The 26882-nt window shown below is 49.1% G+C and overlaps 9 protein-coding genes across 9 annotated transcripts; 6 read left to right on the top strand and 3 right to left on the bottom strand.

The window, feature by feature from the left end:
- Positions 1–380: 380 nt before the first annotated feature.
- Positions 381–1464, bottom strand: F5891DRAFT_1278802 (uncharacterized protein; the record flags this gene model as incomplete). Its single annotated transcript, XM_041370337.1, has 2 exons — positions 381–1121; positions 1169–1464. 2 exons carry the CDS (start codon positions 1462–1464, stop codon positions 845–847), a joined length of 573 nt encoding a protein of 190 aa, XP_041225040.1. The 3' UTR covers positions 381–844.
- Positions 1465–2180: 716 nt separating this feature from the next.
- On the top strand, positions 2181–3693 carry F5891DRAFT_980996 (uncharacterized protein; the record flags this gene model as incomplete). The annotated part of the gene is made up of 6 exons (XM_041377066.1): positions 2181–2735; positions 2791–2859; positions 2953–3000; positions 3054–3141; positions 3189–3268; positions 3316–3693. The coding sequence occupies 6 exons, from the start codon at positions 2181–2183 to the stop codon at positions 3691–3693; spliced, it is 1218 nt and encodes a 405-aa protein (XP_041225039.1).
- Positions 3694–5839: 2146 nt separating this feature from the next.
- F5891DRAFT_1110368 (histone-fold-containing protein) lies at positions 5840–6621 on the bottom strand. The gene is made up of 4 exons (XM_041363708.1): positions 6517–6621; positions 6407–6464; positions 6244–6353; positions 5840–6186 (listed from the first exon to the last, which is right to left on the bottom strand). Exons 1-4 carry the CDS (start codon positions 6541–6543, stop codon positions 6070–6072), a joined length of 312 nt encoding a protein of 103 aa, XP_041225038.1. The 5' UTR covers positions 6544–6621; the 3' UTR covers positions 5840–6069.
- A 188-nt stretch (positions 6622–6809) lies between these two features.
- On the top strand, positions 6810–8433 carry F5891DRAFT_953611 (histone-fold-containing protein; the record flags this gene model as incomplete). Its single annotated transcript, XM_041375195.1, has 4 exons — positions 6810–6849; positions 6902–6960; positions 8061–8207; positions 8263–8433. 4 exons carry the CDS (start codon positions 6810–6812, stop codon positions 8431–8433), a joined length of 417 nt encoding a protein of 138 aa, XP_041225037.1.
- A 767-nt stretch (positions 8434–9200) lies between these two features.
- Positions 9201–10541, top strand: F5891DRAFT_1038416 (Inositolphosphorylceramide synthase subunit Kei1-domain-containing protein). The gene is made up of 5 exons (XM_041361894.1): positions 9201–9360; positions 9417–9474; positions 9509–9555; positions 9612–9890; positions 9944–10541. Exons 1-5 carry the CDS (start codon positions 9259–9261, stop codon positions 10376–10378), a joined length of 921 nt encoding a protein of 306 aa, XP_041225036.1. The 5' UTR covers positions 9201–9258; the 3' UTR covers positions 10379–10541.
- A 36-nt stretch (positions 10542–10577) lies between these two features.
- F5891DRAFT_1038414 (DHS-like NAD/FAD-binding domain-containing protein) lies at positions 10578–13649 on the bottom strand. Its single transcript, XM_041361893.1, has 19 exons — positions 13540–13649; positions 13110–13479; positions 12959–13018; positions 12806–12888; positions 12681–12748; positions 12512–12615; positions 12433–12459; positions 12308–12377; positions 12226–12260; positions 12165–12171; positions 12098–12109; positions 11973–12045; positions 11911–11919; positions 11555–11857; positions 11366–11498; positions 11290–11315; positions 11191–11232; positions 10956–11128; positions 10578–10897 (listed from the first exon to the last, which is right to left on the bottom strand). Exons 2-19 carry the CDS (start codon positions 13453–13455, stop codon positions 10744–10746), a joined length of 1725 nt encoding a protein of 574 aa, XP_041225035.1. The 5' UTR covers positions 13456–13479; positions 13540–13649; the 3' UTR covers positions 10578–10743.
- Positions 13650–13772: 123 nt separating this feature from the next.
- F5891DRAFT_1146785 (uncharacterized protein) lies at positions 13773–15254 on the top strand (the record flags this gene model as incomplete). The annotated part of the gene is made up of 3 exons (XM_041365034.1): positions 13773–14221; positions 14271–14658; positions 14709–15254. Exons 1-3 carry the CDS (start codon positions 13800–13802, stop codon positions 15252–15254), a joined length of 1356 nt encoding a protein of 451 aa, XP_041225034.1. The 5' UTR covers positions 13773–13799.
- A 349-nt stretch (positions 15255–15603) lies between these two features.
- F5891DRAFT_1038407 (uncharacterized protein) lies at positions 15604–17365 on the top strand. The gene is made up of 4 exons (XM_041361892.1): positions 15604–16717; positions 16779–16810; positions 16868–17037; positions 17111–17365. Exons 1-3 carry the CDS (start codon positions 15737–15739, stop codon positions 16869–16871), a joined length of 1017 nt encoding a protein of 338 aa, XP_041225033.1. The 5' UTR covers positions 15604–15736; the 3' UTR covers positions 16872–17037; positions 17111–17365.
- A 388-nt stretch (positions 17366–17753) lies between these two features.
- Positions 17754–18562, top strand: F5891DRAFT_1038402 (uncharacterized protein). The gene is made up of 2 exons (XM_041361891.1): positions 17754–17851; positions 17910–18562. The coding sequence occupies exon 2, from the start codon at positions 18070–18072 to the stop codon at positions 18412–18414; it is 345 nt and encodes a 114-aa protein (XP_041225032.1). The 5' UTR covers positions 17754–17851; positions 17910–18069; the 3' UTR covers positions 18415–18562.
- The last annotated feature ends 8320 nt before the right edge of the window (positions 18563–26882 follow it).

The raw sequence follows: 26882 nt of genomic DNA, 5'->3' as shown, positions 1-26882 counted from the left end.
GTATATACGCATAACCGCCGTCCACCACGTCATGCTGTGTCGTTTCTCCGGCTCTATCCGTTTTCTGCGTCATGCTGTGTTGTTGTTATCATTCCCTGCTCACCACTATGGCGATCTGCTTCATTTCACGGTGTTGTTGGTCTTCAGAACGGAAGCGATTGACAAAAAGAATTATGATGCTTTCATCGCGACTCCAGAACTGGGAGATGTTCGAATCAACGTGTTCACATTTTGGTGCGAATACCGCGTCTGCGAAAGACTGAATCTATCTATTGGATGCACGGACCACTATTGTCGGCGAAGGAGAGTAAGAACGCGAAGAGACTCGTGTTTATTTTCAGAGGCGAACGAAGAACAAGACTATACGAATATTGTATTTCCTGACTCGCTAGTACTGTAAATACATTGAATGGCATGACATGCACGAAGGATCCATGAAAACCACTTAGATCTCTAATCTTCGAGGAAAAACATGCATATACAGTATTTCTATCGTCCTGACGTTTCATCAAGTCTCGAACAGAAGCCACATCTTTGAGCTGCGCAATGATACCACAATCTGACGCGACCCTCTCGCATTCCCCGCCGCACTAGCAAACGTGCGCCGAGAGGGTGCCCAAGGCGACCAAGGAACCGCAATACTCGCGATTCTACATCCTTATCTCGCAAGGGAACGACTAGGTGAGTCCTCTGACGCAGAAGTCCAATGATCCCCCTCGTCCTCCGCACAACGTCGGGCAGATCTGCAAAGTCAGGTAACTCTGGTCCCAGGGACGGACAAACACAAAGGTTTGCTGAGTGGACATTGTCCACAAGAACTGAACAATCGGCTCTTTGGTGGTGATCACAGGTCACGAAGCACGTCTGCCTTGACTTCACATCGAGTCTCCTGGGATGGATTGTAGCTCAGAGTGACTTCTGTAACACGGAATGCCGTGCAAGGCAGATGCAGTCTGCAGTAAGATGGAAGAGTACGCGAAGGAATGGCGTGAGAAGAAATATAGACTGGAAGACAGCTATTGGACTCGGAAGGTTGTCTGACCCAGTCGAGGATAGTGATGTCGCCCGACCGAGCCACAATCTCCTGCAGGAGCTGCCCGAGCGCGTTCTGCTTCTTCTCGCTGTATATTGCAGGTAGCGGATACCGAAGATACCAAACAATGAGTACGCGATGTCTTCTTGCAATCTAGTGACGCGAGATGACACCCATTGAAGTCTCTGTCGGGCATTGTTCATCCCTGGACGAAAGCAGATTAGGGCTCGTGCATCTATGCCCGTCGCATCTTCCAACTCCTTAATGATTGCAGGGAACTCCTTGTGGTTGGGAGAGTGATCGTCCAGACACACGATGCTTCTGATAAAAGATAAGAACTTTCGGAGCGACGAATTCTCGAGGTTTATCCTCTCTTGTTCCAGACACTCCTCGCCAGTGCACCGGGCTGGGATGAAGGAGGGGCATCGCATAGATAAACATGATGGTAAGCGCTGGAAGGCGGTACCAGACGAACATGGAGTCTGGAAAATGGTGTTCCGAGCTATTCTGACATACGTTAGCTATGGAGAAGTGAATGCCCATTGCGCAGACCCTCCCGAAGCCAATGACAAAGTATCAGATTCGCAACGAAAATCTGTCACTGCCCTGGTAAAGTGGGTCGTGTTCGGATACTTTTCCTCGTCCAACAACCATCATCATCAGGCGCTGAATCCGAATCTTCTTGAGTTTGTGCGATGTCGGCATCACGCTTCCTTTTTCGAGTGTGGTCAAGGCTCGATATCAACCTCCCAATCCAGACCTCGTGTTGGCATCTTGTTTTACAACATATAGTGAGTGAGATAGAGCCCATTGGCGAAATTGAACGTGACTAACTAGGGAAGAACTCTTTTGCGAGCTGCACAATGTGGAATTGAGCCAAGTGATTGTTGATACCGTCGTTCATCAGCTATCGAGTGAACAGTAATGTCGAAGAGCTTAACAGCAAAGTACTGACAATTCAAAATCAAAAGACATGAACAACATGCGGAGGGATTGCATACCGCAAGAATTTCAGCGTTGCCATGGTTGGCAGTGCTGATTGAACTGGTATAGCAGAGTATAAATACAGCATGCCCGCAAGACGTGCCTCGATTTTATTGCGTTACTTTCTTCACTACTCATTCTCAACTTTCACTCGCCTTACAATATGATTTCCGCTATCTTCGACGGTGCTCATATCACCGTCGCTGGGTGCCTCGGAGCATTTTTTTTCAAACACACCGTGGTAGATCGGACGTCGAAGGCCATCAAAGAAGCGGAGAACGTCACCGCCGGCCTGGTCATATCCGAATTCTGTATCTCTGTCGCGGTACTAGTTCTAGCTTCCAACGAGACCACCCGGATACTCCTCAGTAAAGATGGTCAACTCCCTCCGAAGCACGATTTAGCCGAGCTCAACGCGCCTCTCATTTGCAACAAAGTGTCCGATTTTTCTACTGCAGCAGACTCAATTTCAATCGCAATCGAACCTTGCAGCACTCTGCCAGACCTAATAATTTCACTGAATCCAATTTCAGATGACTCTTACTGCACTCCGCCATCTACTGCGTGTTCCACTTTATGCATGCCGATATCGCCGACTCCACTGGTTCAGAACACCAAGCGCCTCTCAATCGATTCCGATACGACTGTCGTCGACCATGATGACGACTTCATGACGGACTTGTCTGGCGTGGACCTTGAGGAAAGCAATATCCCCCAGGTATGGAGTCGCACGGTCTGTTCATGTTCATCGCTCAATGTTTGAATCTTTATAGAACGACAGCGACTGCTCCCGTGGCAGCATCACACTTGCTCCAAGCAACAAGATCACGCTACTGAGATCAGTGAGTGATTTCCAGTGACGTTGGCTTCGTGTGTTGATTTAAAATATACGACCTTGAACAACTACGCCCTCTCTTGGCAGCATCCTGCCTCAGATTGTCTCGCCTCAGCGGCATCAGAATTTGCGCCCGGGTAGACACAAGGTATGGACATGTTCGTTGCGAAGCCCAGTGCTGCACTCACCGTCGTTCGTTAGCGCGAATCTAGATCCGCTCGCTTGGCCGCTGTCCGTGGCAGCATCGAACGCACTCACTACAAGCAACAAGAACACGCTACTGCGGTCGGTGGGTGATTTCCGGTGACATTCGCTTCGTCTGCTGACTTAAAATAGATGACCTTGAACAACTACATGACGATCTCCTCGCCGACCAAACCGCTCTTGTCGACGGCTGGACAGTTGCCATGGCCCAGGTCGGACTCCCTCTATGCTGTCGCCTTCACCACTGCTTCTGGATCAGAAGACGCCCGACCCCGGAAATTTAATCGAAATCATTCAAGACCGACACCTTCACACACAATGCTACTCCCGAGGTCCCCTACGACCAAATCACGAAAATTTACAACGGCCTCCCTCGATGTCCCCTACGACCTGGAGCTTCATGCCTGTGGGGTTGAAGGCCACCGCTGGCCGCGCACAAACTATGTCTTCGCGCCGCCCGGTTATACCTGCAGTCTTTGACGTCGGATGTCCCCTACGACCAATCCCGACACAACCGCAACCGCAACAGCGTAACCGCCTCCATCTTGTCTCAGAGCACTTGGAGTTGAAGGCCACCGCCCGCGGCTCGCACTTACATCTATCTCAAGTGTCTTCTCTTGTCTTCGCCATCATGTAAATGGCCCTCGATTTGTTTCTTTGTCTCTGTATTTCTCTTACCGGTATCTACTTCGCAGATCATGGACTGCCTGTGACTTATGGACACGTCGTCGTTTTATCGATATGTACTCAGCAAATGTTCTTCAAGCTCCATAGAAAGGTATGTCCTGTCTGTCAAGATGGTCCTTCTCGATGAGCTTTCTCGGTCACCACAAAGCTATGGACCGTCCGATTCCAATGCACTCGCTATCAAAATGACTGCTTCTTATACCACCTGCTCTCGCTCTTCTGTGTCGGCAAATGAGGACTACTTGAACTGCTCACTTCTTTTGTGACTTGTAGGCACGATATGCCTTGTTTCTTTTTACAGTACGGTATCATTTTTCCATCTACGATTTATCTGTTAATAAGATTTCTATATGTTCGCATGTGTACGATGACGAGTATTACATAGATATCGGTAATTTGCAGTTTCTGATCTGAATCCGATTTTCTTCACTTGATGCGCTCTCTGAAAGACATTATTTTTGGACATGGATCGATAGCGCAAGCAAAATCTAGCAAAGAGACCAATTCATTATTGTAGGGTAGACGCGTGAACCAAGATGGTGGCTCATAGCTTCCTAGCGGACATTGTTATGAGTGCATGGTCAAGATTTAATTCCTTAAGGCCTTATTCCCCATACCTTCATCAGGAATACATTCTCAGATCCCGAGCTGGCAGCGAGGGCACCACCTGGAATAAGCTAACATCCCCGTTTAGCAGCGCCAATACAAATTCTCTGGGACTCGAATAGCTCGATGTCTGCACGAGAATTGATTATTGAGGTGAGAATTTTCATTTTCCGTGCTAAATGTCGACGTGGGCATGAACCAATTATGAGGATGCTGAAGATATACTTCAAGCTCACTTGTATGGTCGTGGTCGTGTTAGGTTTTGACGAAGAAATAAGCGCATTGCTAGTAGTCTCTTTGAGTCAACTTCTGCATAGCTCAAACATTTGAAGGGTGTCTTCCCAAAGATACCAAAATAATGGAGACAATGGGTTCTCGTCATTACCACGCGTATCCAACCACTAGGAACAACATCACGTCTCTCTTGTCCTCTTACCCCCAATCACACCTCCTGAAATGGAGGAGTGCCTCCACAACGGTGGCATCTAGATGATCTAACTAAGGATGGAGGTCACAGAGATCACAAGGCGTATGTCAGCATCCACCACAGCCGTACGGGTCTACACATCAGCCGAGTCATGGAGAGCACTGATAGTGGGGACGACTGACGGCTCTTCCAGCTCTGATGAGCCCTACACAGCTGTGGGCGCTACTACACAGTTGATGTGAACACGGGGTAGTTTGTGTTGTGTATCACTTTGGGTTGGGAGATGGCGAGGATCAACGGGGTCGCAAAGATGGGAGGTGAAGCTTGAGCTTGAGGCCCCAAAGTGGGTACATGCGTCGAACGTATCAATATGGTGAGTCACTGCTTGATCTTGACTTCACATTGTGCTCCGTGTCAGTGGTTGATGCATCGATGGAGAATGAGATTGAGGGATGCTCTAAGGAGAAGGGTACTAGCGAGCGCGGGAGTTGATGCTTGTTAGAATTAACAAACATCAGCGATGCGCCGGGTTGGATAGACAGGAGACATCACTCGCCTCACCTTCATTCCAATCCACTGTTCCATACCGCCTTTGCCCGGTAACCCTCGGAGATGTGTGGGCATGCATGAAAGGTGGAGTTCAAACTCCACCGTACGCCCAGTTTACCAATTTGTGGAGTGACTTGGTATTTCATGGACGCGTTGCGTCAAAAACCGAAGTGGCATAGCTTTGTAAGGCGGCTATACGAGTTCGAAGGGGAATGTGAGCAAAGTTGGGTTAGATACGAAACGAGAGACGAGAAGCGAGACGTTTGAGACGGACAAGTTCTAGGAGACTGTCTAAAGTTCTTGGAGCGGTGATCGTTAGGGTATATTTCGCTGTAGATATCAAAATGTACATGAGTAGATATAGTCGCGAACCGTAAGGGTCCTCGGGTGCGAATCGGCCAAAGATTAGGTGAAAAACGGATGCTGAAGGGAGTGGCGTTGAGCACAAGTAGGTTTTAAAATGAAAGAAAATGGAAAGCGGCATGGCTCGGATACGAAGAGTGATGCGGCGAGTCACGTGGACAGCTTTGAGCGCTAATCCGTGCATAGAGGATAGGCAATCCTTATGGCAGCTCCGTGTTTTGCAAGTATTATATCAAAAGGCTTGCGTGTTTGGAAACGATATTTGAAGTGCGCTGCATTCCACTAAGTTTCAAACGTCTTCCATCTCGGATCCATAAGATAAGGAAATGATTATAATGATACATATACAATACAACAAGCTGCGATGAAGTCCTCAAGCCTCTATGCCCCGAAACCGTACAGAGTCCGCCCTGAGCGCTTCAGAGCGTAAACAACATCAAGGGCAGTGACAGTTTTCCGCTTTGCATGCTCAGTGTATGTTACCGAGTCACGGATGACCTATATACAACAAACCATCAGTATGAATACTTGAGTTCAACGAGTACGTGCACGCACGTTTTCAAGGAAGATCTTAAGGACACCACGGGTCTCCTCGTAGATAAGACCAGAGATACGCTTGACACCACCACGACGGGCAAGACGACGGATAGCAGGCTTTGTTATACCTAGGCACGCAGGATTAAACAAAAAGACGAGCAATAATTGCCAAATGACTCACCCTGAATGTTGTCACGAAGAATCTTGCGATGACGCTTGGCACCGCCCTTTCCGAGACCCTTCAAGGTATGTCAGACTGGAACCAACAAAAAGACCGACTCTGGGGCTCACCTTGCCACCCTTTCCACGGCCAGACATTGTATTGAGTTGAAAGTAAAGTGTTGTGGAGTGTGTGAGTTTACTGGTGCTGTGAGGCGGAAGATACAGGAGTACCACAATCATCAACTGCGAACTGTTATATACCGAGGCGCGTGGCTGTGTTGAATTACTACATCTGGAATGTTGATTGGAACACGTGATGTGACGCGACGCGTCTGTATATAGGACACGGCAGAGGCATATCCCTTTCCCACACCAACATCCACATATCAATTCTTTGTGCAATTGTCCTTTCTCATTAAACAATGGCTCGCACTAAGCAAACCGCTCGCAAGTCTACTGGTGGTAAGTCACACTTTGGCTTTACAGCATTGGACGAGAGCTCATTAGCTACTAGGCAAAGCCCCTCGTAAGCAATTGGCCGCCAAGTCTGCTGCCCGCAAGACTGCACAAGCAGTGTGTACGATTTTTTAACCATTTTGAGTGCTTCTCACAATAGTTGTTCAGAGCACTGGTGGTGTCAAGAAGCCCCATCGTTTCCGTCCCGGTACCGTCGCTCTTCGTGAGATCCGTCGGTACCAGAAATCAACAGAGCTGCTCATCCGCAAGCTCCCCTTCCAACGACTTGTTCGTGAAATCGCACAGGATTTCAAGGTTAGTTATGTCGTATTCTAACTGCATTCGTATCTGATCACTTTGGCCAGACTGACCTACGCTTCCAATCATCGGCTGTGATGGCTCTTCAAGAAGCTGCTGAAGCATACCTTGTCTCATTGTTCGAGGACACCAACTTGGCTGCTATCCACGCCAAGCGTGTTACTATTCAACCCAAAGATCTGGCTCTTGCACGGCGGTTACGTGGGGAGCGCTCATAGACCTGACATCTTGTTATTCGTATTTGTGGTGTACCTTATTGTATTTCTATATATTTTACCTTTGGCATCCCCATGTGTGCTTATTCGCAGCGTGACTGGCAACGTTGGCCTTCGAAGATATGATATATGATATTTGATGCGTCTCATCTGAAGATGGAGTTCCACAAGGTCACGGTGTGTTGAACCTGAACAAGTATATCAACTTGGATGCTTATACTATGCACCGAAGTACATTCATCTGAAAGGGATTGGTGGAGAAATCCACATTTTTCGGACAATGGAAGATACGGTCATGAATATAAAAGACATCCACACGAGACAATGAGACTCTGTGGACCCTTGAACAAGACTCCACACGTGACCACGCGACGCGATCCTATAAAGCAGTCTCACTTCAAAGACATTGTGCTCAGGACCATACCCCAACCAAGTGGGATCTAAACTCTTGATCAATACTGTACTCTTTCCATCAATGGCCCGCACCAAGCAAACTGCCCGCAAAAGCACAGGCGGTAAGTCGCCGTAACCTCTCCGGTTCACTGCCACCTATGCTCATTCACAACCAGGTAAGGCTCCTCGAAAGCAGCTCGCAGTGAAATCAGCGGGAAAAAAGGCTACCATACATGCACATGCGGTATGTTGTACCTTTCTTTCCAAACCCATTTAACCTCCTTCCCTCAGGCAACCGGAGGTGTCAAGAAGCCACATCGTTTCCGTCCAGGCACGGTAGCCCTTCGCGAAATTCGCCGCTACCAGAAGTCGACGGAGTTGCTCATCCGCAAGCTTCCCTTCCAACGCCTTGTCCGCGAAATTGCACAAGACTTTAAGGTCAGGATTTACGTCAATGGAATCACATTGAATTCATTTGACATTTATGTCGCAGACCGACCTCCGGTTCCAATCATCAGCCGTAATGGCCTTGCAAGAAGCGGCTGAGGCGTACCTTGTATCGCTGTTTGAGGACACCAACTTGGCTGCTATTCATGCCAAACGTGTGACTATTCAACCGAAGGACCTTGCTCTTGCTAGGCGGCTGCGCGGCGAACGTTCGTAGAAGTTTTATTAAACACCCATCAATCCTCTTTCCTGCGAAATGGCTTGCTATATCTGTTTGTTCTTGATCTCGCATTTGAGAGTTTGGCTTAAAGTTTGTATAATGAGTAGCAGAAATTAGATTTATCTTCTTGCTCTTGTGTGACCCGACTTGGATTGTGTATGTTTTCCAGCCGTGCAGTTGCCAGCCTTTCAGGCAACATATCATTTCATCTACAAAGTAGCAGTTCTGACTCCATCTAAAGTTGTGACCATCACGCACCACTGGATAGCAGGTAGGCAATCATTAATCAAGAGCTCCTGCGAAACAAATTGCGCGCGAGTACCGGCGATGAGCAGCTTCAGGCACTGGAGCAAACTCTTTGATCAGTGCAATCAAGCTCGTTACCAGCCAGCACACATGCAGTGTTGTCCACTTTGTCCAATTCGTCCATGCCAAACGTCGGCCAATAAACTTCCCTTCCCCTTCCAATGTCACGTTCGTCAGGGCTTCAAGCTTCGAGGTCAAGGCATGTTAAATCGGGCCCTACTGAATTCGCCTGACAAGTTTCTGTTGCAGATGGTTCTCTGGGTTCCATTCTGACCGTGATCCATGCTAAGCATGTGACTGAATATTCAACTTGCGCGGCGACTGTGTGGCGAACGGAGGAATCTCACTCATATTCGTTAATCTGAAGTATAATATTTTGAGACCATGATGACTCATCTCAGAGAATGCACTTGCTGACTAAGTCACAAAGCTATTCTTCTCTTCCGAATTCCGATACGAGCACACTGACCTCTTCCCTACCTTTGTTGTAACTCGTGTGTGGTACATGACTTGCATATGAAACTCATGCTTCGCCCTGAATGGAGGCTTTGGCCGATCTCCACTTTTCTTGGTGTTACTGACCTCAAAACTGGCGTCACTGTTGTCCTATTGTTTGCAGTAAGCATCGTGGTCTTTTCCTTCGACCAATGTCGCGAATATAACTTACCTCGCAGCTCCTCAACAAAGTAGCAGGCGTTTACGGCTTGATTGCTGTCATGACCGGTGCAAATAGTAACTTTGCACAGCTCAGTTTGTATATATTCAGTTCTCGGTCTCGTCGCCCTAAGCTGGGGACTGAAATCCGTCAAAGATGTTCGTTGCTCTAGCACAATACTCAATCAGCAACTGACATCGGCTTTGTTTGACAGGAGAACCCTCAGCACACACTCTATTTTGCGTACTTCTTCTTCCTCGACCACATCTTCTCAACAATTTGGACGGTATTCTTTTCCATTATCTGGTGGACTTATACCTCGCATGATGGGCAGCAAATCTCCAATTCACATGCACAGGAGGCCATACGACATGATGCACCAGTTGTAAACCACACTATGTCAGATGAGCAGCGGGCTCTGGAAGCGAATATTTTGTGGCACGAAGAGAAGGGCACTGCCATGGGCGTCATCATTATTAGCTGGCTTGCAAAGGTACATGAATACCAATTTATTCACATCACTTCCTCAATTCCCAAACTATGCAGATATATTTCGCACTATTACTCTACTCATATGCCACACATCTCCGCAAGGGCTCGTACAACTCCATCCGACACTTGCGTTCGCATTCAAGCACCCCCGCCGGGTACGCCGCAGCACTGACCGAAGAGGAGGATGAAGTTGACGATTTTTACCTACCCTCAATACGAAAGAACCAGCCTTCACACCCTTCAAATGACTCTACATCACACCTTCCAAACGGCTCTACACCGTATTTCCCCAACGGCTCTGCTTCATACACCCCGAATGGCTCATCTTCCCATATTTCCAATGGCTCGATATCGCATCTGCCCGATTTTGTGAGCGCCCCAGGAAGACACGGGAGGAAGGCGAGCAGGGGCTCGTCAGGCAAGACCAATATACCCGGAAGGAAAAGTGAGGGGAGCAGAGAGGTTATCTTTGAAGACGATGGGTCGTAGACTCGGGTAATATACCATTTTTTGTGTTGTGTGGCAATCTATCAGCGAGCATAATATTTACCATAAGATGGCTGGGCAGTCCTCGACGTTGATTCTCCATGAGCAAAGTGACAAGGGTGTCAGTCACGTATTGACACTATCTTTGAAGGAATTTATTTTTTTGTTGGCAAGCCTTCGTGTTGAGCGCTGGAATCTTTGGTGGTTTAATGTTTCCCGCATCGTGAATAACATGGTCTAGTACACATCTGAGTATCCAAAACCTGGACTGTGATATAATTTAACTATATCAAAGTTCGTGAGCTCCACAACATCCATATCTCTGTTCACCAGAAGCAAAGCACGTCGAAGGACACCGTGTTACAATGTCAGCCTGTTCGCGACTTCTTTACCTCGGGACCCTCGTTCGGGACTCGACCTTGCATGGCACGCGATTCAGATTCCACATTTTCTTCCAAGAACCTTTTCTCAATATCCCGCACCCATTTACCCCCCTCGGCTCCTTCAAACAGCCATACGTGGCTAAATCAAGATTCGATCAAGCAATGTACAGGGATCGTTATATAGTTTGACGACATACCTCTTGGCAACACGAGTGGGCTCGGGTTTGCCCATCATTTCACCTGAGGTGCGCTTTGCTGATCTCGCTAGTGACGGAACCTCGAGGCGCTTCCCCACTGGAGGTGGCAACTCCCACGCAAGCTGTTCACAGAGGTGTTGAACAATGTCATCTGCATTTCCAAGAAGGACGATCTAATCGTCACGAACAAGTGGTTAGTGTCATCGATATCCGAAAAGGAGGTCTGTGTACGAACATCAGGGTTAATATGTCGGACAGGAGTTTTATTGATCAGAATCTATAACAACTCTTAGCTCAGAGAACAAACAGCACGCTGATAAGATGAAATACCAACCTGGGGAACCGAGTGCGGGAGATGCGCTGCCGAAGGTCAGGTGCTCATCTCAGAATCGTATACATTTTCAACTTACAGAGAATCTCGGATACAGGTGAGACTTTCAGTGAGGTTCCGATGACGATCAACAAGTCGACTTTATCTCGATCGTCCTCGAGGGCGTGATCAAAGTCATCCGCGAGCTTCTCTCCAAAGAAAGTGATGTCCGGCTGTGCACTCATGTCATCAAGAACTCGCATAAACAGAACAACAGGAGGAAACCAACCTTCATCACGCCAACTGGTATTGCCTCATCCTCTTCATCACTCCCCTCCTCCCATTCCTTCCTACCTCGCTTTTTGGCCTTTTTCCTGAAAGCAACCTGGCGGATTTCCTCGGCTGCTCTCTTGGCCTCCACGCACACAGTGCAGAACGGAACACGATGTTCCATGATATCCTTTTCAATTTCGTTCCCTGGTATACGTCGTTTGCATTGAATGCACGTCGCAGTCGCAAATGATCCATGACACTGCAATACACGAGTAATTCCGGTGAGTGTTTCTAGTGTGTCAATGTTCTGGGTGTAGTTCTGGTGATGACTTCCGTCAACTTCAAGCAAGGAGAGGGAATGACAGGACTTACCCGGAGAAGCTGTTGATAACCTTCGTAAGGTTCATTAACCCTATGAAAAACATGCCACGTACCTTGCCCCTATCTTCTATAGCTTTGATGAATCGATGACAAGGAGAAGGTATAAAGTTAGACGGATATATCTGGCTGTAATTGTTGCATCAGTCGAAGTATTGTCTCTCGGGTTCGGAGCAACAACCTCGCAAATGAGCTTGATGGCTACAATTTCAGCCTGTGGTCAGATATTATGGAACATCGATACTTACTAGAATACTGTGTAAAGCGAATCTAGGTTAACGACGTCTCACAGAAGATGAGATCTCTCACCTGCAGGATTTTCTCTAAAATAGTGTATATCGAACCTGACAAGTGTCAGGTTAGGAGCATATAGAATAGCTGATCATCTCACATCTGTTGAGGGTCATCGAGCTCATAAGTCCCCCGTTCTTTCAGCATCGCGTACAAGCCATTATGCGACCCTAAACAACCCTTGAAGATACCGCGTTCGAAGTGCAAAAAAGGAAAGTCACGCACTGAAGTCTGGAATACCGCATGAGACGCCTGTGCACAGATTCAGTGATGCAGTCTTGATCGAAAAGGGGAATAGACAGACTAATGCCAGCGCCAGTAAGCACAACCATACGCTTTGAGGCTTGGATTAGGGAAACCGCGTCGGCAATGGTGTTATATTGAGACAGTTTTTCCCTGAGATGAAGCCTTGTGTGTGGAACATTGGAATCATCGTGAGCGATGCTCAAGAGGACCTATGGAATTTTACCCACTCTTTAGACATCGCGACCCGCAGAAAATATAGCATTGTTTGAGGTTGCTTATTCCGCAATTCGGGGCACTATGGTCCAAGTTAACGAGTTCTATTGTATGTATGCAGATCAAACGACGGAGTTACCAAGGAAATCCCGAAAGCAAACAGAAGTTTCACTATCGGAATATTTTGAGTGATAACATATTCTCTGACGAAGGAACTCATTCCTATAGGAATGTGATGTAGCGCATGAGATTTGAGCCCACACCTTTTTTGTTTGTGAGAACGTGGGCTTACCGCGTTCTTTCAAGTGATGCATCATCTTTCGAATTTCTTCCTTCGACCATGCTCCATCTGCTAAGGTGACATCAGCTCAATGATACGCTTCATCGATAAGAAGTTCCATGGACTGCGCTCTCATACTTCGACATTAAATGAATATACCTACCTTCCCGTTTCAATTGTTCTATGACCTCGGTTTCCACTTCGAGATCGTCCAGGTCGCCACTCTCCTCTATAGCACTGTGCCACTCATGCGCAGGGAGAGCCAGATTTCCTGAGTCCAAGTCATCATCTAGGTCGCTCTCTTGGACTTCCTCTTCTTCATCTCTATCTTCCAAACCTTCGAGCAAGTCCTCGATTGTATCTGGGTCCACGTCCACATCCTCTGCAGCATCTATGAAGGCTCTCAACTGAAGAGCATACAATGCGCTATATGTCTTTGGTTTGCCATTGTCTCTTGCGGCAGTTTCATGATCGTTGGGGACATTATGTTGCCCATTCAATGTGCACATTTGTGAAAGAGGAAGGAGGTGCACCTGTAAAAGTAAACCCGTTAAGTAATAGTCTTACTCTCCATTCGGTGTAGCTCAGCTAACAAGTATACTTTGAGGTGTACTTATCTGGTCTTCCACAAATTACAACGCCTCTCGAGCCGGTTGCAACTTGCAAGGCTCAAGCGCAAGCACTCGCCAAGCGTTTGTCCAAGTCGAAACTGCAATTCATCATCACCCATTCACGTGATCACTATTAATTTAGTATACACGTGACACCCCTGATATTGTATGGTTATGGTTATCCGAGTTCGTACGCGTCCTTCAACGACTCGGATGTCTCTAAGTTTTGACACAACCTCGTCATGGAGAGCTCTGATTTTGAAGACGATTTCGACGAGGATGATCTTGAATCACTGGTTCATAGCTCTCCAAGTGCATATACCCATACTTTCACCTCGCCAGCTCCAGAACAACGCGAAAGCCACCACAAGGACATCCGAGTCCTTGCAGCAGACCAAATCACTCACATAAAGACATCTCAACTTCCGATCGAGGTCGTCGATTACATCGCTTCTTTCTTGTTCGACTCTTGCTCATCTGGCTGCTTCTTCCATGTCCACTCGTTCTCTTTGGTCTGTTCTCAATTTAGACATGTCGCTCTGCGTCATTATTTTTCTTCCATTCGCGTTGCGTCTGCAAAGCAACTTGCTGCATATACAAATTTTCACTTCTCATTGGTTTCCCGTAATGCCCCGGGCGATAGTGTTGGGCTCAACTACGTCAAGTGCGTTTTCTCACACATATGCTCACACACTCACCGATAAACTTGACAGAACACTTATAGCACCATCGCATGCTCTTGAAGCAGCATCATGGAGTCCATCTCTCTATAGGAACCTGAAACACCTGATGATCTCTTTCTCATCGGACGGAAGACAATCTCAGACAACCCGACTCAAGCGCATCTTCTCCCCACCGGGAATCCCCCTGGTCCCGTGGTTTCCTCCTCAACTGACGTCTCTCACAATGACAAAGCTCTGGCGAATTGACGTACCTTTGCTCAAAACCGTTGCATCTGCGTTCCCTTCTGTGAAGGTTCTGCACCTCAGTTGCTCGGAACAGCTAGACGTCTCCTGCTGCTGGACTTGCTTTGAAGAAAGCTCAACTGCAGTCGTGCACTCGCCAATCCCGAATTACTTCAGTGACATCACGAAATTGACGGTACGATGAGCTGTGTCACCTTATTTTCAACAAAATCCGACGCTTGACAGGACAACTTCGCGGATTCGCTGGAACCACTGACCCAGTTGACTGATCTTCACCTTGGCATTTTTCTTTCAGATGAGGAACTGGTGGAAAAGCATATCGAGCACTACGACACCCCATTGGAATTCGACCATACGCACCGAATAGCGTTCAGTTCCAAAGCTGCATCTCCACCCACCGGAAACATCCTCAGTCAATTGGAAACCGAGACTACCACTGGACACATATCATATTCAGTAGACCAAGATGACAAAAAAGAAGAGTCTCACTCCGGAACCTGTACGGAAGATTTGCCCTTTCCTCATGGCCCAGAGCTCTGCCGTACATGCAAGCTTTTCGGATCCGCATCCAAAGTACGCACACGAGAGCTGGAGGCAAGTCTCGCGCTCGCAGGGAAAATCAAAACATTACGCACGATCAGCTGGAGTTCGTTCTTCACATCTCAGGTCTTCGAGCCAGACGACAACAAGGCCGGCGATTGGCTTAGGAGGACTACAGCCTACATTTTACGCGCGAATGGGAGGGTGCGAGTGCGTAGGAGACCTTGGTAACGAATTATTTCGCACTCAGATAAGCAAACGTTTCTTCTTCATTCATACCCAAAGCAGCGTCTTTTCGTCTATGGAATGTTCCCCGTATTCTGTTACGATGTATTGCACACAATCGATGTCCCCGTCTACGATCTCATCATTCAAAAGATTCAAGGTGTGGCTTGAGCGACAAGAGAATAGCATCATCGGATAGAAAGAAGGGAATCAGAGGGGCTCGGAACAATGGGCTCATGGATTGTGCCACTCGGGAGTAGTTCAGCACATGGAGTGTGGTCAAGTCCACAGCTTAGACTGATTGTCAAATCACACAAGGACGTCCACAGAATTGGATACATCCACTGTGACCATTCAGTAGCCGAGAAAATTATAAGGACTACCTGACGTCCGCGTTACTCTCTCGTACTACATTGCGCGAACAACTCCCAAGTGGCTCTGAAAGTATCACTCATCAACTCTCAAACCTCGTTTACTTATACTCCAGTATGACGATTGCCATTACAAAAGGCAATCCTAAGACAGCCGAATTTGCTCGGCTTTTCGAATTATTTGATCGCATTGCGACACGGCGCGCCAGGGGATCTACGGAACTAGCAATCTCGATGGACGACATCCAATCAGTTCCTGCCGAATTCGCACCAGTCCTGAAGAATTTGTCTACTGTTCTTTCTTTACGCGCTCAACGCGACCAAAAGCGCCTCCCCAAGCCTATAGGGCGCCCCCGCCGCAACACTGTCGGTATTGCACCTATGACACAGGATACCATCGACGATGTGGAGGATGTAGGGAGCCCTACGTTTCCCCTCGAAGAGCATCACCCGTTTACATTCAAGCTTATGCTCCACAACTTATACAACGTCGACGAATGGGCCCAGAAGGTGAAGAGTGCTGTAGAAGTGTCAAAGGAACAGTTCAAACCACTGGCGGAGAGGAAGCAAGAGATGACGAGGGAGGGTACAGGGAAGGAACAAGTTGTAGGGAGGAATATCGTGCGGTCTAGAAGTCAGTCCGTCATAAACCCGAAGTCCAAGGGGAAAGCGCCTTCCCGAGAACAAGTTCCCGCATTGCCAGTACCTGCGAATGACTTTAGCCGAGTGTTGAAGAAACGCTGCGTTGGGAGGCGCAAATCTATCAGTGGGCCACTTGCTGGGGGTGTATGGGTTTACGATGCAGCCATATCTGCTGTCGAGCTGGACGGTGGTCGCCCATCCCTGGAAATTACGATTTCAAAGTCCAAAGACACCTTGAACAATACTGGTGTGCGGTCTCGCCATCAGTCTCTCGCTGGACTGGAGGGTATTCAGGATAGGGACACGACTCGTAGGAAGGTACGAATTGCAGTGCCCTTGGCGCGAGATGACTCTGTGCAGGGCGCTTCAGCCCTCGACGAAGAGACCCATTCGCGCAGTGGCCAACAAGGCAACATTATAAGATATCCTTATCGTAGGACCACTCCCGCACGCGGGCTGTCGATAATACCTGACGCTGGATCGTCAGGTCACCACACGAAACGATCTCTTAACGCACGGTAGTTTGGTTGGAAGTAGATGTCTCGTAGTCTGGACATTCACGATTCAGTTTGTATATCATACGGCTTCAAGTTAACTGTCACGTACATAGACTGTTCCTCAGTAAATACCCCATACTTCCACTGTAGTTTATCATACTTTTCGATACGACGATCACCGTGATGGTTCAGAGGGGTCGAGATTCGAGTGACAGATGGTCCGACCTGCAAAGAAATTATGATGACTAGGCCTGTACGTGTCCGTTATGATCCCATGCCCTCAATTGAGATAACCATGATGATTGAATATCAACGTCGAGTCTCTGTAAAAAAAATGGAATAGAAATCATACCTAGTCCTATGATCATCAATTGATAGATTCTCGGAACCCACCGAGTTTCCAAGTAGCCAAAGACAGTCTAGAAAATGGAAATATCAAAACTGAGAAGTCACCAGGAGCCGCGAAAAACTTCGGCTCGATATAAATCGTTGCTAGCCAGCTGAACAGCGAAGGCATGGTACAGAGAACACTCGGCGAGAAAAACAAAAAGCAGAGGCAGCAGACGAGTTGGAGCCTGCTGGCTAGGAGCGTGAGGCGACTGAGCGCTTTGAATTTTGAATTTTATATTTGGCCATCTACGCTCAGGTAACTAACAAGTTCCTCGATTTGTTGCACAATTGTTACCTTGCGAAGCAAGGTCAGGTTCACATGGATCATTTTATGTGATTTCCAAATAATAGTAAATACAGTGACGCCATACAACGTGATACGATGATGCGAACTTATCACCTACCTCCGATTTCCCTTCCAATACTTGTCGTTCTCTGAATAACAAAGTAATAGCTTAGACCGTGCAACTCCCTCGCGCCCAGAGCTCCGCCCACAGGGCGAAGCTAGCGCGCTTCCCTTCCAATATTCGTCGTTTTCGGACAACTCCCCTTTTTGTTAATATGTTGGTAATAATGTGATGAATAAATAAAAATTAATCCTATAATTTTACGCCGCGCCCCTAAACATCGTATTTACTATCTATCTATCGAAACACCATGCAACCTAGCGTATTTGAACTGCTAAGTACCTCAGACAATCAATGTGCTTTCATTTTCAGTGAGTATAGACTGAGAATTACTGATATCGTTCTGGATCCCAGAGAGCCAAAGATTGGGAGCAACGCTGTGGAAGCAAAGAGAGCATTCTTGCGTTATCCCCCTGCATTTGTTATCATTCACCTCGACTTCTGCGATTTACCGCCATTGCACAGACTTCTGCCTCAGCACATACCAGTGTTACCTTGCGAAATTAAATTTTCCATGGGCACAGGTCCTTCTACAAGAATCACGCGGCGTCAACTCCCTGTAACACCAGCTTACGCATTTACCGACTTTAAAGCACAAGGACAGACGATTGATCACGTTTTAGTGGACATTGGAAGAACGACATGTTTTCGCCTATCTCCCTTCAATGCATACATCGCACTATCCAGAAGTCACGGCCGAGAATGCATACGTCTTCTCAGAGACTTCGACAATGATCTATTCCTTCAACATCCAAATGAAGACCTTCAGATAGAAGATAACAGGATTGAGCGACTCGCGGAGGAAACGAAAAAGCGTTTCTCGAGGACAGACAGTCTGACAGAAAACAAGGTACCATAGTGCAGTACACTGAAAGAAACAATGTAGTAGTAGCTATATAGTGATGTCAGAAGAAATCCTGGGACGAAGCCAGACTAAACGAGCACGATAGAGCTAGAAAAAGACGGAATGTGAGCAAGGTCCACGTCGGCAACGCCGACCCCTAGTTGTAAGTGTTGTATTACCTTATTTGTGCTGTGTCCGGTGTGTTCCTCTTCGACGTAACCTTCGCATATTATAGTGGCATTCAAAGTAATTTCCTGAAAACTTGGTAAGCTTGGTAAGCTCTGTGAAACGTCGGCTAAAGTATCTTGAGTTTCGCTGAAGTTCAGGGTTAGTCAAGTACAGCGAACATCGGCATGTTGTCGGAGTGTGAAATGTAATGCCTGCCCTATGACCACGACTTCGTCGGTCTGCACGCCTGCAGACCATCTCTCAAAACATCAATGTACCGTGTCGCAAGGACAACACTGGGAAACAAATGGACCCACCAACTCGTGGAAGGGGGAGACGGGGAAGGGGAGGGGCTAATATACAAGACTCGTCACCAGCCACGATTTCGTGGCATAACGTCCCTATGCGCACCAACAAGCTCGTTGATTTCCTCGTTGAGCATCCGCCAGACTGTGCCATATTATTTGTGACCGAGAGTAAGAAGTCCAGCAACTATCATGCTGACTTGGGCCATGCATCGGGCAAGGACAAAGGGGAGATCTACAGTGTGAATCTTAGGGATTAGCATGGGTATCCTCAACCCACGTGGGTCATGGGTGTGGGTACCTCTGGGGTATGGGTGGGGGTAGGCACTTAGGATACCCACACCCCTACCCACACCCACACAGTGGGTATGTAGGCAAAAAAATTATCTTTGCACTGTGATATGTGATTCAACTTTGTCAAATATGCTAGTAGTGGTCTCAGTGAATGGTATGCCTAGGTTGAATAGCCAACAACTTCATTTTCAATAATACTATCTTTGTCATCTATGTTGATTCCATCTATCATGTTACATGTAGACTATAGAAATACAACTTTGAACTTTGGTTCAGTAGTGTTCAATCTGTTACAAGTAACATCGGCTACATGGCCCCCCTATCATTTTTCCCCTTCGTCCTCGCCCTCGTATGCCTCCAGCTCGTACTTCTCTACCGACTATCCGTTGACCGGATCCTCGGGACCGTTCCCGTCCCTCATCCCCCTCCTATCGCACCGACGTGCGCACGTGCCTTCGGGCTATGACTCGTTCTGACTTGTGCCACCAATGTGGCTTTCCTTATCTTGTCTTATCTCTCCTCTGACTCATGCGTGCTGCGCATTGTATCTTTTACCGTTGGCTCGTTCCAACGTTTCTCGGCCTCATTCCGCATTCGACCTCACATCACTAATCAGGCTCTGCTACCAGCGTACCTATACCCTTTCCGTTTCCCCTTTGCCCTTACCTACAGTACGGTAGCCTTGCCCTTAACCCTTTCCACTTAGTATAAGTAGTCGGTCACTCTGTACTAGATTCCCTAACTTGAATCTACTCAATCTTCCCTCGAACATACTTCCCTCTGAAGCCCCCTCAGCTTCAGTCTCTAGTATCTTTTCTTAGGTGCTCATCGCGCCTAAGTCTACCTCGATCGACTACTCATCGTTCGGACAAGACTGTCCTTACTTTGAGAACGTCAGTGACTTTGAAGACATCCGTCTTAGAAGTCACGTGACATGCGCGTCTCTGATATCTGCCGACTCATCGTCGCCAGTCTCAGTCACTACACCGGACCCTTCCGGTTATGTCACAAACGTTAGCGGACGACGCCCCTCTTAGGGCTCCGCATAACAGATCTATTTGAGTGCGTAACAAAAGATTCAAGTTACCTTTTTGTGCCCTGCCATCCGCACGGCCCATTAACCGACAGACACCACGACTACCTGGATCCCGAAGTACCCTTGGGAACGTGATCCCAACACTCCGGACTCCGAAGAAGAAGAATCGGAAGAAGATCACACGTCCTCTGACGAGTTTCCCAACGAACAACCATACAGCAACCTCAACTCGAACCCTGGAACAAGAATGTCCGGAGGCCCCACCCAACAACTGACAGTGGTCGTATCCAGGCCTGAACTAAAGGCTGGAGTACCACAGAACTATGATGGAAGCATTGATGATTCCGAGTGCTGGATGTACTCGGTGGAGACATACTTCCTCATCAACCCGACGATCTACAACTCCGACCAAACCAAGGTCGCTGTTGCACTCCAGTATATGAACGGTGGAGACGCCTGCGTCTGGGCCGACACCTTCTACCGAACAGCCTTCGACAAACCTACTGTCGACTTCGGTACCTGGAAGGACTTCAAGAAGGCTTTCATCGCATCCTTCCACCCAATCGACCGGATGACCGAGGCTCTAACCAAGCTTCACGGTTTGAGTCAAACCGGCGACGTGATGCCCTACATTGCGACATGCAAAACCCTGTCATCCACTGCTAGTCTCAAGCAGGACGTCGCCCTCATCCACTTCTTCGAACGAGGGTTGAAACCAGGACTTCGAACCACCATCTACGGGAAGGAGGTCGTCCCCACCACCATCGACAAATGGTACACTGCCGCGACACAGTTGGAAGCCAACTACAAGCGATCAAGAGCAGTTGTGTCCAACAACAGATCGGTACGCCCTTCCGGCCACCGGCACGTCCCCAAACCACAGGTCCGCCAACGCGATCCTGATGCTATGGACGTCGATCGTTCCCTCATGCCTGAGGAATGACAGAAGTGCTTCGATAAAGGCCTTTGCTTCAAATGCAAGGAGAAGGGCCATCGAGCAAATGACTCCTGGTTCCACCCGAAGGTGCACCAAGGAGACAAGAACGACGAAGAAGACAAAGGCAAGAAGCCAAGCAAGTCTGGCATCCGCCAGCTTGACGAGTCTTCTGACGAGGAAGACATGGAAGTCAACCTTGTCAAAAGAAAGGATTTTTAAAGAGAGGGCTTGTCGAACGGTCAATTCCCTCTATCTGCGCATTGTATACTAAAGCTGTTGGTAAATCCAACGAGTTTCGTGTCCCGGTGACACTTTTCTCTTCTTGCAGTGCCAAAACCATTCAGTCGACCGCAATCATTGACTCAGGGGCAGGTGGGACTTTCATTAGCTATGACTTCATCAAGCGAAATGGGATCTGGACCCACCTACTCAAGAAACCCTTCCGGATCACCACAGTAGATGGAAGCCCATCCTCGGCAGGACAGGTAACCCAATACTGCATGCTATTCATTCGTCTCGATCGGAGACTTATGTATGGAAAGTTCAACGTAACGAAACTTTCCAAGCATGATGATCTACTTTTTGGAAAACCTTGGCTTAGTGCCATGATGCCCAATATCGACTGGAAGGCCAACACGATCTCCCTGCCTGCGACCAATAGGTCAAAGGAGGTGGAGAGGGAACTCAACGCCTCTCGATGAGAAAGCAAGGCCAAGCCATATCTCTTTCATGGAGAAAAGGCTGTCCTAGAAGAACTCGATGACGAGGACTTTTCACCCCTCAAACGACTCCCCGAAGGCACTCAACATTGCCTTGAAGAAATCAAGAAACGCAAGAAGTGTAACAAGAAGACGGCACCAATCATCGTGCCCTTCGAAGACACCAACTTCAACACTATGGACGATGTCTGGGTCGGACAGACCCATCTCGCGGATAAAGTTGAGGAGATCTCCACTTATCCCCTCACTGACAATGAAGTTCTAGTGGAATACACTTCGGACGGAACATCTGTCCGGATCATCGAGAACATCTCTTTCGACACCCCGCTCACCAAGGACGGGACCTCGAAGAAAGAAATCCGGAAGGCTCTCCACAGACGAGCAAAACCTCTCCGGAACCTCTGGATCCTCACTTCTCAGCAGGACTACACGAAGACCTCCAACAAAGCTCAAGAATTTGCTATGGAGGACGCACAGGAGAAGAAGAAGAAATCATTTGAAGAACTGGTACCTTCCTATCTTCGTGATTTTGCTGACATCTTTGCAAAGGACGGTCTGAACAAACTCCCTCCCTCACGGCCGGGAGTAGACCACAAGATTGAAACGAAGGAAGGCTTCATTCCGAAGTCTTCTCGAGCCTACCCGCTCTCACCAAAGGAAACTGACACTGTCAAAGCATTTTTGGACGAACACCTCGCCAAAGATTTCATCCAACCCTCGAAGTCTCCTCAAGCTGCTGGATTCTTCTTTGTCAGCAAGAAGGACGGATCTCTCCGCCCCTGCCAGGACTATCGATACATCAACGAATGGACGATCAAGAACGCGTACCCACTCCCTTTGATACCACCCTTGCTTGCGAAACTCAACAAGGCGCAATGGTTCACAAAGGTCGATGTACGCTCAGGATACAACAATATCCTCATTCATCCCGACGACAGGTGGAAAGCCACATTCTCCACCTCATATGGGCTCTTCGAGCCCAAGGTAATGTTCTTTGGATTGTGCAATTCGCCCACTACCTTCCAAGCTTACATGAACCAGATGTTTTCAGAAGAACTGAACAAAGGATGGTTAATCGTCTATATGGACGACATCCTGATCTTTTCAGATAACCTGGACGAACACCGGCAGAGGACCCGCCGAGTGTTGGAGAAACTCTGCAAAGAGTCTCTCTTCCTCAAACCCGAGAAATGTACCTTCGACACTCAAGAAGTCGAGTACCTCGGTATGATCATTCGACCTGGACAGGTCGCTATGGACACTGCCAAGCTGAAAGGCATCAGCGAATGGCAACAACCCTCTTCGGTCAAGGACGTGCGGTCTTTCCTTGGATTCTGCAACTTCTACCGTCATTTCATTCCCCACTATTCCGACATTGCACGCCCTCTCCTAGACCTAACCAAGAAGGAGGTCCCCTTCTCTTGGTCCGACTCCACCGAAGCTTCTTTCCAGCATCTGAAGAAGCTATTCACCACCGAACCGGTTCTGCGGAACCCCGATTCCTCGCGACAGTTTGCACTTGCAACTGACGCCTCGCTCTTCGCGACCGGAGCAGTCCTGCTCCAGACAGATAGCAATGGGGATTACCACCCCTGCGGCTATCTCTCCCAGTCCCTCAACGCGGCCGAATGGAACTATGAGATCTACAACCGGGAACTCCTCGCCATCATCCGCGCCCTTCAGGCTTGGAGGCATTTCCTGGAAGGAAACCCCCATCCGGTCGTCGTTTTCACCGATCACAAGAACCTGATCTATTTCCGATCGGCGCAACGACTCACCCGACGACAGGCCCGGTGGCACCTCACGCTCACCAACTTTGATCTGGAACTTCACCATGTTCCTGGAACAAAGCTCGCTGCACTGGATGCCTTGTCCCGCCGTCCGGACCACGCTATAGCTGGTCAGGATAACGAAGATCGTATCCTCCTCCCCAACGCCCTGTTCACCCGTCTCATTGACGCCGAACTCGCAGATGAGTTCCAATGACTCTCTGACGACCCCTCCGACCAGACTGTGAAAACAGCCTTGGACGCTCTCCAGGGTGTGCGCACCCCCCATGAAGTCTGCACTTTCCGATTGGAGGTTCACCGATGGTGTTCTCTTCTATAAAGATCGTGCCTATGTTCCCCCCGACCTCCGGCATCGCGTGCTGTCTCTGCATCACGATCACCCAACCGCCGGGCACCCCGGGTGTTCGGGTACCGAATGGAACGTCAAGAAATCCTACTGGTGGCCCGGCATGGGCTCCTTCATTAGGAAATACGTTGATGGCTGCACCATGTGCCAGCAGATGAAGGTTAACACCCACCCCACGACACCTCCCCTCACCCCGATACCCTCCTCAGCCCTCCAGCCCTTCGCCCAGGTTTCGGTTGACTTAATCACCGACCTCCCCGAGAGCGCCGGCTACGACTCTGTCATGGTTGTGGTAGACCATGGGCTTACGAAGGGGGTAATTCTCTGCCCTTGCAGAAAAACCATCACAGCGGAAGGAGTAGCCGAACTTTTCTTCAAGAAAGTGTTCATGCACTTCGGACTCTATGACAAGATCATCTCGGACCGAGGCCCCCAATTCGCCTCGAAGCTAGCAAAAGAGCTAGGACGACTCCTCGACTACCAAGTCGCACTTTCCACTGCCTACCACCCTCAGACAGATGGCCAGACCGAACGGCTCAACCAAGAGCTCGAAACCTACCTCCGGATCTACTGCCGGACGACTCCCTCCGAATGGGCAAAGCACTTGCCTATGGCCGAATTCGTTCATAACTCCCGACGACACTCCACCAGAAATGCCTCCCCCTTCTACCTCATGATGGGCTATGAACCACGAGGCATCCCCAATCTCTTCCCCAACTCTACCCTACCAACCGCCGAAGACCAAGTCAAGTCACTCGCCAAGATCCGTGAAGAAGCCCTTGCATGCCACAGCCTCGCGCAGCAACGCATGGCTGATCGTTCCTATGGCCAGCATTACAAGCCATGGAACGTTGGTGATAAGGTATGGCTATCCGCCACGAACCTAATCACCGGATTCCCTTCTAGGAAACTCGCCCCGAAATGATATGGACCCTTCCCAATCCAGAAGGTCCTCTCCCCCATCACGTTCCAGCTAAAGCTGCCTGCCAGCTGGCATATCCACCCCATGTTCCATGCCTCGGAACTTTCCTCCTATCAGGAGACAGACGTGCATGGACCAAATTTCACCGAACCTCCTCCTGATCTTATCGATGGAGAGGAACACTATGAAGTGGAAGCTATCCTCCAACACAAGGGTACCAGATCGCATCGCTGGTACCTCGTGTCTTGGGTTGGCTATCCTGCCTCTGAACGAACATGGCTCCCCGAAACAGAATTGAAGTCCGCAGCGGAGCTCCTGAAGGCGTATAAGAAGCGACTCAAGATCGCTTCAATCGCCATCTCATGTTGATCAACAAACACCACTGCAACTTTGCCTACCGCCCTCACTACATGAGGGCTGACCCCACCGACGAACCCATTCACACCAACACCGAAACCTTCCATCGCCAACAAATCCGCAATCGCCACCGCCCCACGAAACCCAAACCCATCGACAAACAGAGACCCATTACCCAATACCCCACCTACGCCACTACCCAAGGAAAGACGCTTCACTATGTCGGTCTCAGCATCGTCTGTTTCCTCGCACCGATCTGCTACCTCTCATGCGTCTGCCTCTGACCGCGACCTGACGAGCCAGCCAACACTTGGCCATGATAGGCCCTCCCCCCCGGGATACACCGTCTTCCGACGACCATCCCTTCGCTCAGTTGTCCAAGATAGGCAACGGGCCTACTGGGAAGCAGTCATCTGCGATCCCCAGTATGCACTTCGACTCGACAACTATCTCAACCGCACCAACGACGACATAACCATGAACCTCATCCAGGCCTTCAGGGCCACCGACACCCTCACCGGCAATATCGCCAGGATCGACTTGGCTAGGGAGACTTCCCTATCCACCGTCTCGACCAGATATAACCAAGGCAAGATCAAGCGAGCCTTGCTAAATCTGTTTGAGCTCAGGAACTTCCATGCCGCTGTCATGGCCGTCGAGGAGGAGTGGGCATTTAATCCCCCTCCCGACCCGCTTGCAGTCGTTGAGCGTGCTGTCTATGACAGAGCTCCGACCCCCTTCCTTCCCCAACTACCCCGCTCTGAATCACCAGAGCACATCCCCAATGTCACCCAGCTGACCAACCCCGAGATCGACCATCTCTACGAGGAATACGAACGCGAGCTCTATGCTCCACGTAACCCCTCCCCCACTCTTGATGTCGACACCATCTCTATCACCATCCCAGAGTTGGATGAGTGCCCTCCTGAACCACCTGTTCTCAACCCCGACGATTGGGTACCCACCGAGGTGGTCCCACACCTCTCTATTGGTTCTCCGGAACCTCTTCCCACTCCGCAACGCCGGAATCACTGTGCTCGTGCACAATCCATCTTGTCCCTAGGACTACCCCTCTCCCATGCGCATCGCCCGCGCACCCAGAACTTCACTAGGCACTATCCTCGCGAGGAAGCCCAGGAAGACGCCATCAACGACGTGCGTCGTGATGCCACTGAGACCACCCAGGTCTACCGCAGCAACGTTGTCTGCCGCCAGTGCTGTGTCTTTGGACACAAACAGAAACACTGCGCGCAATACTTCTGCCGCATTTGTGGGCAATTTGCCCCAAAACACCTCACTCCCTTCTGCCCTTGACTCGATGGCAGAAAGATCCTTCGCCGTGGAACCTCTTCTGACCGGTTCTACAGAGACATGCGCCAGCTCGAAGCTGCGTATGACCAGGACGCTGCTCGCCTTGAGCAAGAACGCGAAGAGAACGCAATCGAAGCCGCCTCCTGGCTCGAAGACCTCGACTTCAACCCCGAGTGGTATAACAACCAGGACGACGATTAAAGAGTTCGTGGAACTCTACCTTGAAACGGGGGTAATGTTACAAGTAACATCGGCTACATGGCCCCCCTATCATTTTTCCCCTTCGTCCTCGCCCTCG

The sequence above is a fragment of the Suillus fuscotomentosus genome, assembly GCF_016647785.1.
Source record: "Suillus fuscotomentosus strain FC203 chromosome Unknown F5891scaffold_32, whole genome shotgun sequence".
NCBI lineage: Eukaryota > Fungi > Basidiomycota > Agaricomycetes > Boletales > Suillaceae > Suillus > Suillus fuscotomentosus.
The sequence above is the reverse complement of the archived record's forward strand: the minus strand, read 5'-3'. Positions and strand labels throughout refer to the sequence as shown.

Excerpts from the sequence above, each read along its gene's own strand:
- F5891DRAFT_1038402 (XM_041361891.1), top strand. The coding sequence starts at position 18,070 with ATGGGCACAGGTCCTTCTACAAGAATCACGCGGCGTCAACTCCCTGTA.
- F5891DRAFT_1038416 (XM_041361894.1), top strand. The coding sequence starts at position 9,259 with ATGAAACTCATGCTTCGCCCTGAATGGAGGCTTTGGCCGATCTCCACT. Across the intron at positions 9,361-9,416 it reads CTGTTGTCCTATTGTTTGCA|CTCCTCAACAAAGTAGCAGG; the intron begins GTAAGCATCGTG and ends CTTACCTCGCAG. Across the intron at positions 9,475-9,508 it reads TGTCATGACCGGTGCAAATA|TTCTCGGTCTCGTCGCCCTA; the intron begins GTAACTTTGCAC and ends GTATATATTCAG.
- F5891DRAFT_1110368 (XM_041363708.1), bottom strand. The coding sequence starts at position 6,543 with ATGTCTGGCCGTGGAAAGGGTGGCAAG. Across the intron at positions 6,354-6,406 it reads TCTTCGTGACAACATTCAGG|GTATAACAAAGCCTGCTATC; the intron begins GTGAGTCATTTG and ends CTGCGTGCCTAG. Across the intron at positions 6,187-6,243 it reads TTAAGATCTTCCTTGAAAAC|GTCATCCGTGACTCGGTAAC; the intron begins GTGCGTGCACGT and ends TGTTGTATATAG.
- F5891DRAFT_1038407 (XM_041361892.1), top strand. The coding sequence starts at position 15,737 with ATGACGATTGCCATTACAAAAGGCAATCCTAAGACAGCCGAATTTGCT. Across the intron at positions 16,718-16,778 it reads GGACCACTCCCGCACGCGGG|GGTAGTTTGGTTGGAAGTAG; the intron begins CTGTCGATAATA and ends CTCTTAACGCAC.
- F5891DRAFT_1038414 (XM_041361893.1), bottom strand. The coding sequence starts at position 13,455 with ATGTGCACATTGAATGGGCAACATAATGTCCCCAACGATCATGAAACT. Across the intron at positions 12,378-12,432 it reads ATGCGGTATTCCAGACTTCA|GGTCGCATAATGGCTTGTAC; the intron begins GTGCGTGACTTT and ends AGGGTTGTTTAG. Across the intron at positions 11,316-11,365 it reads ACCTGTATCCGAGATTCTCT|CGCATCTCCCGCACTCGGTT; the intron begins GTAAGTTGAAAA and ends GACCTTCGGCAG.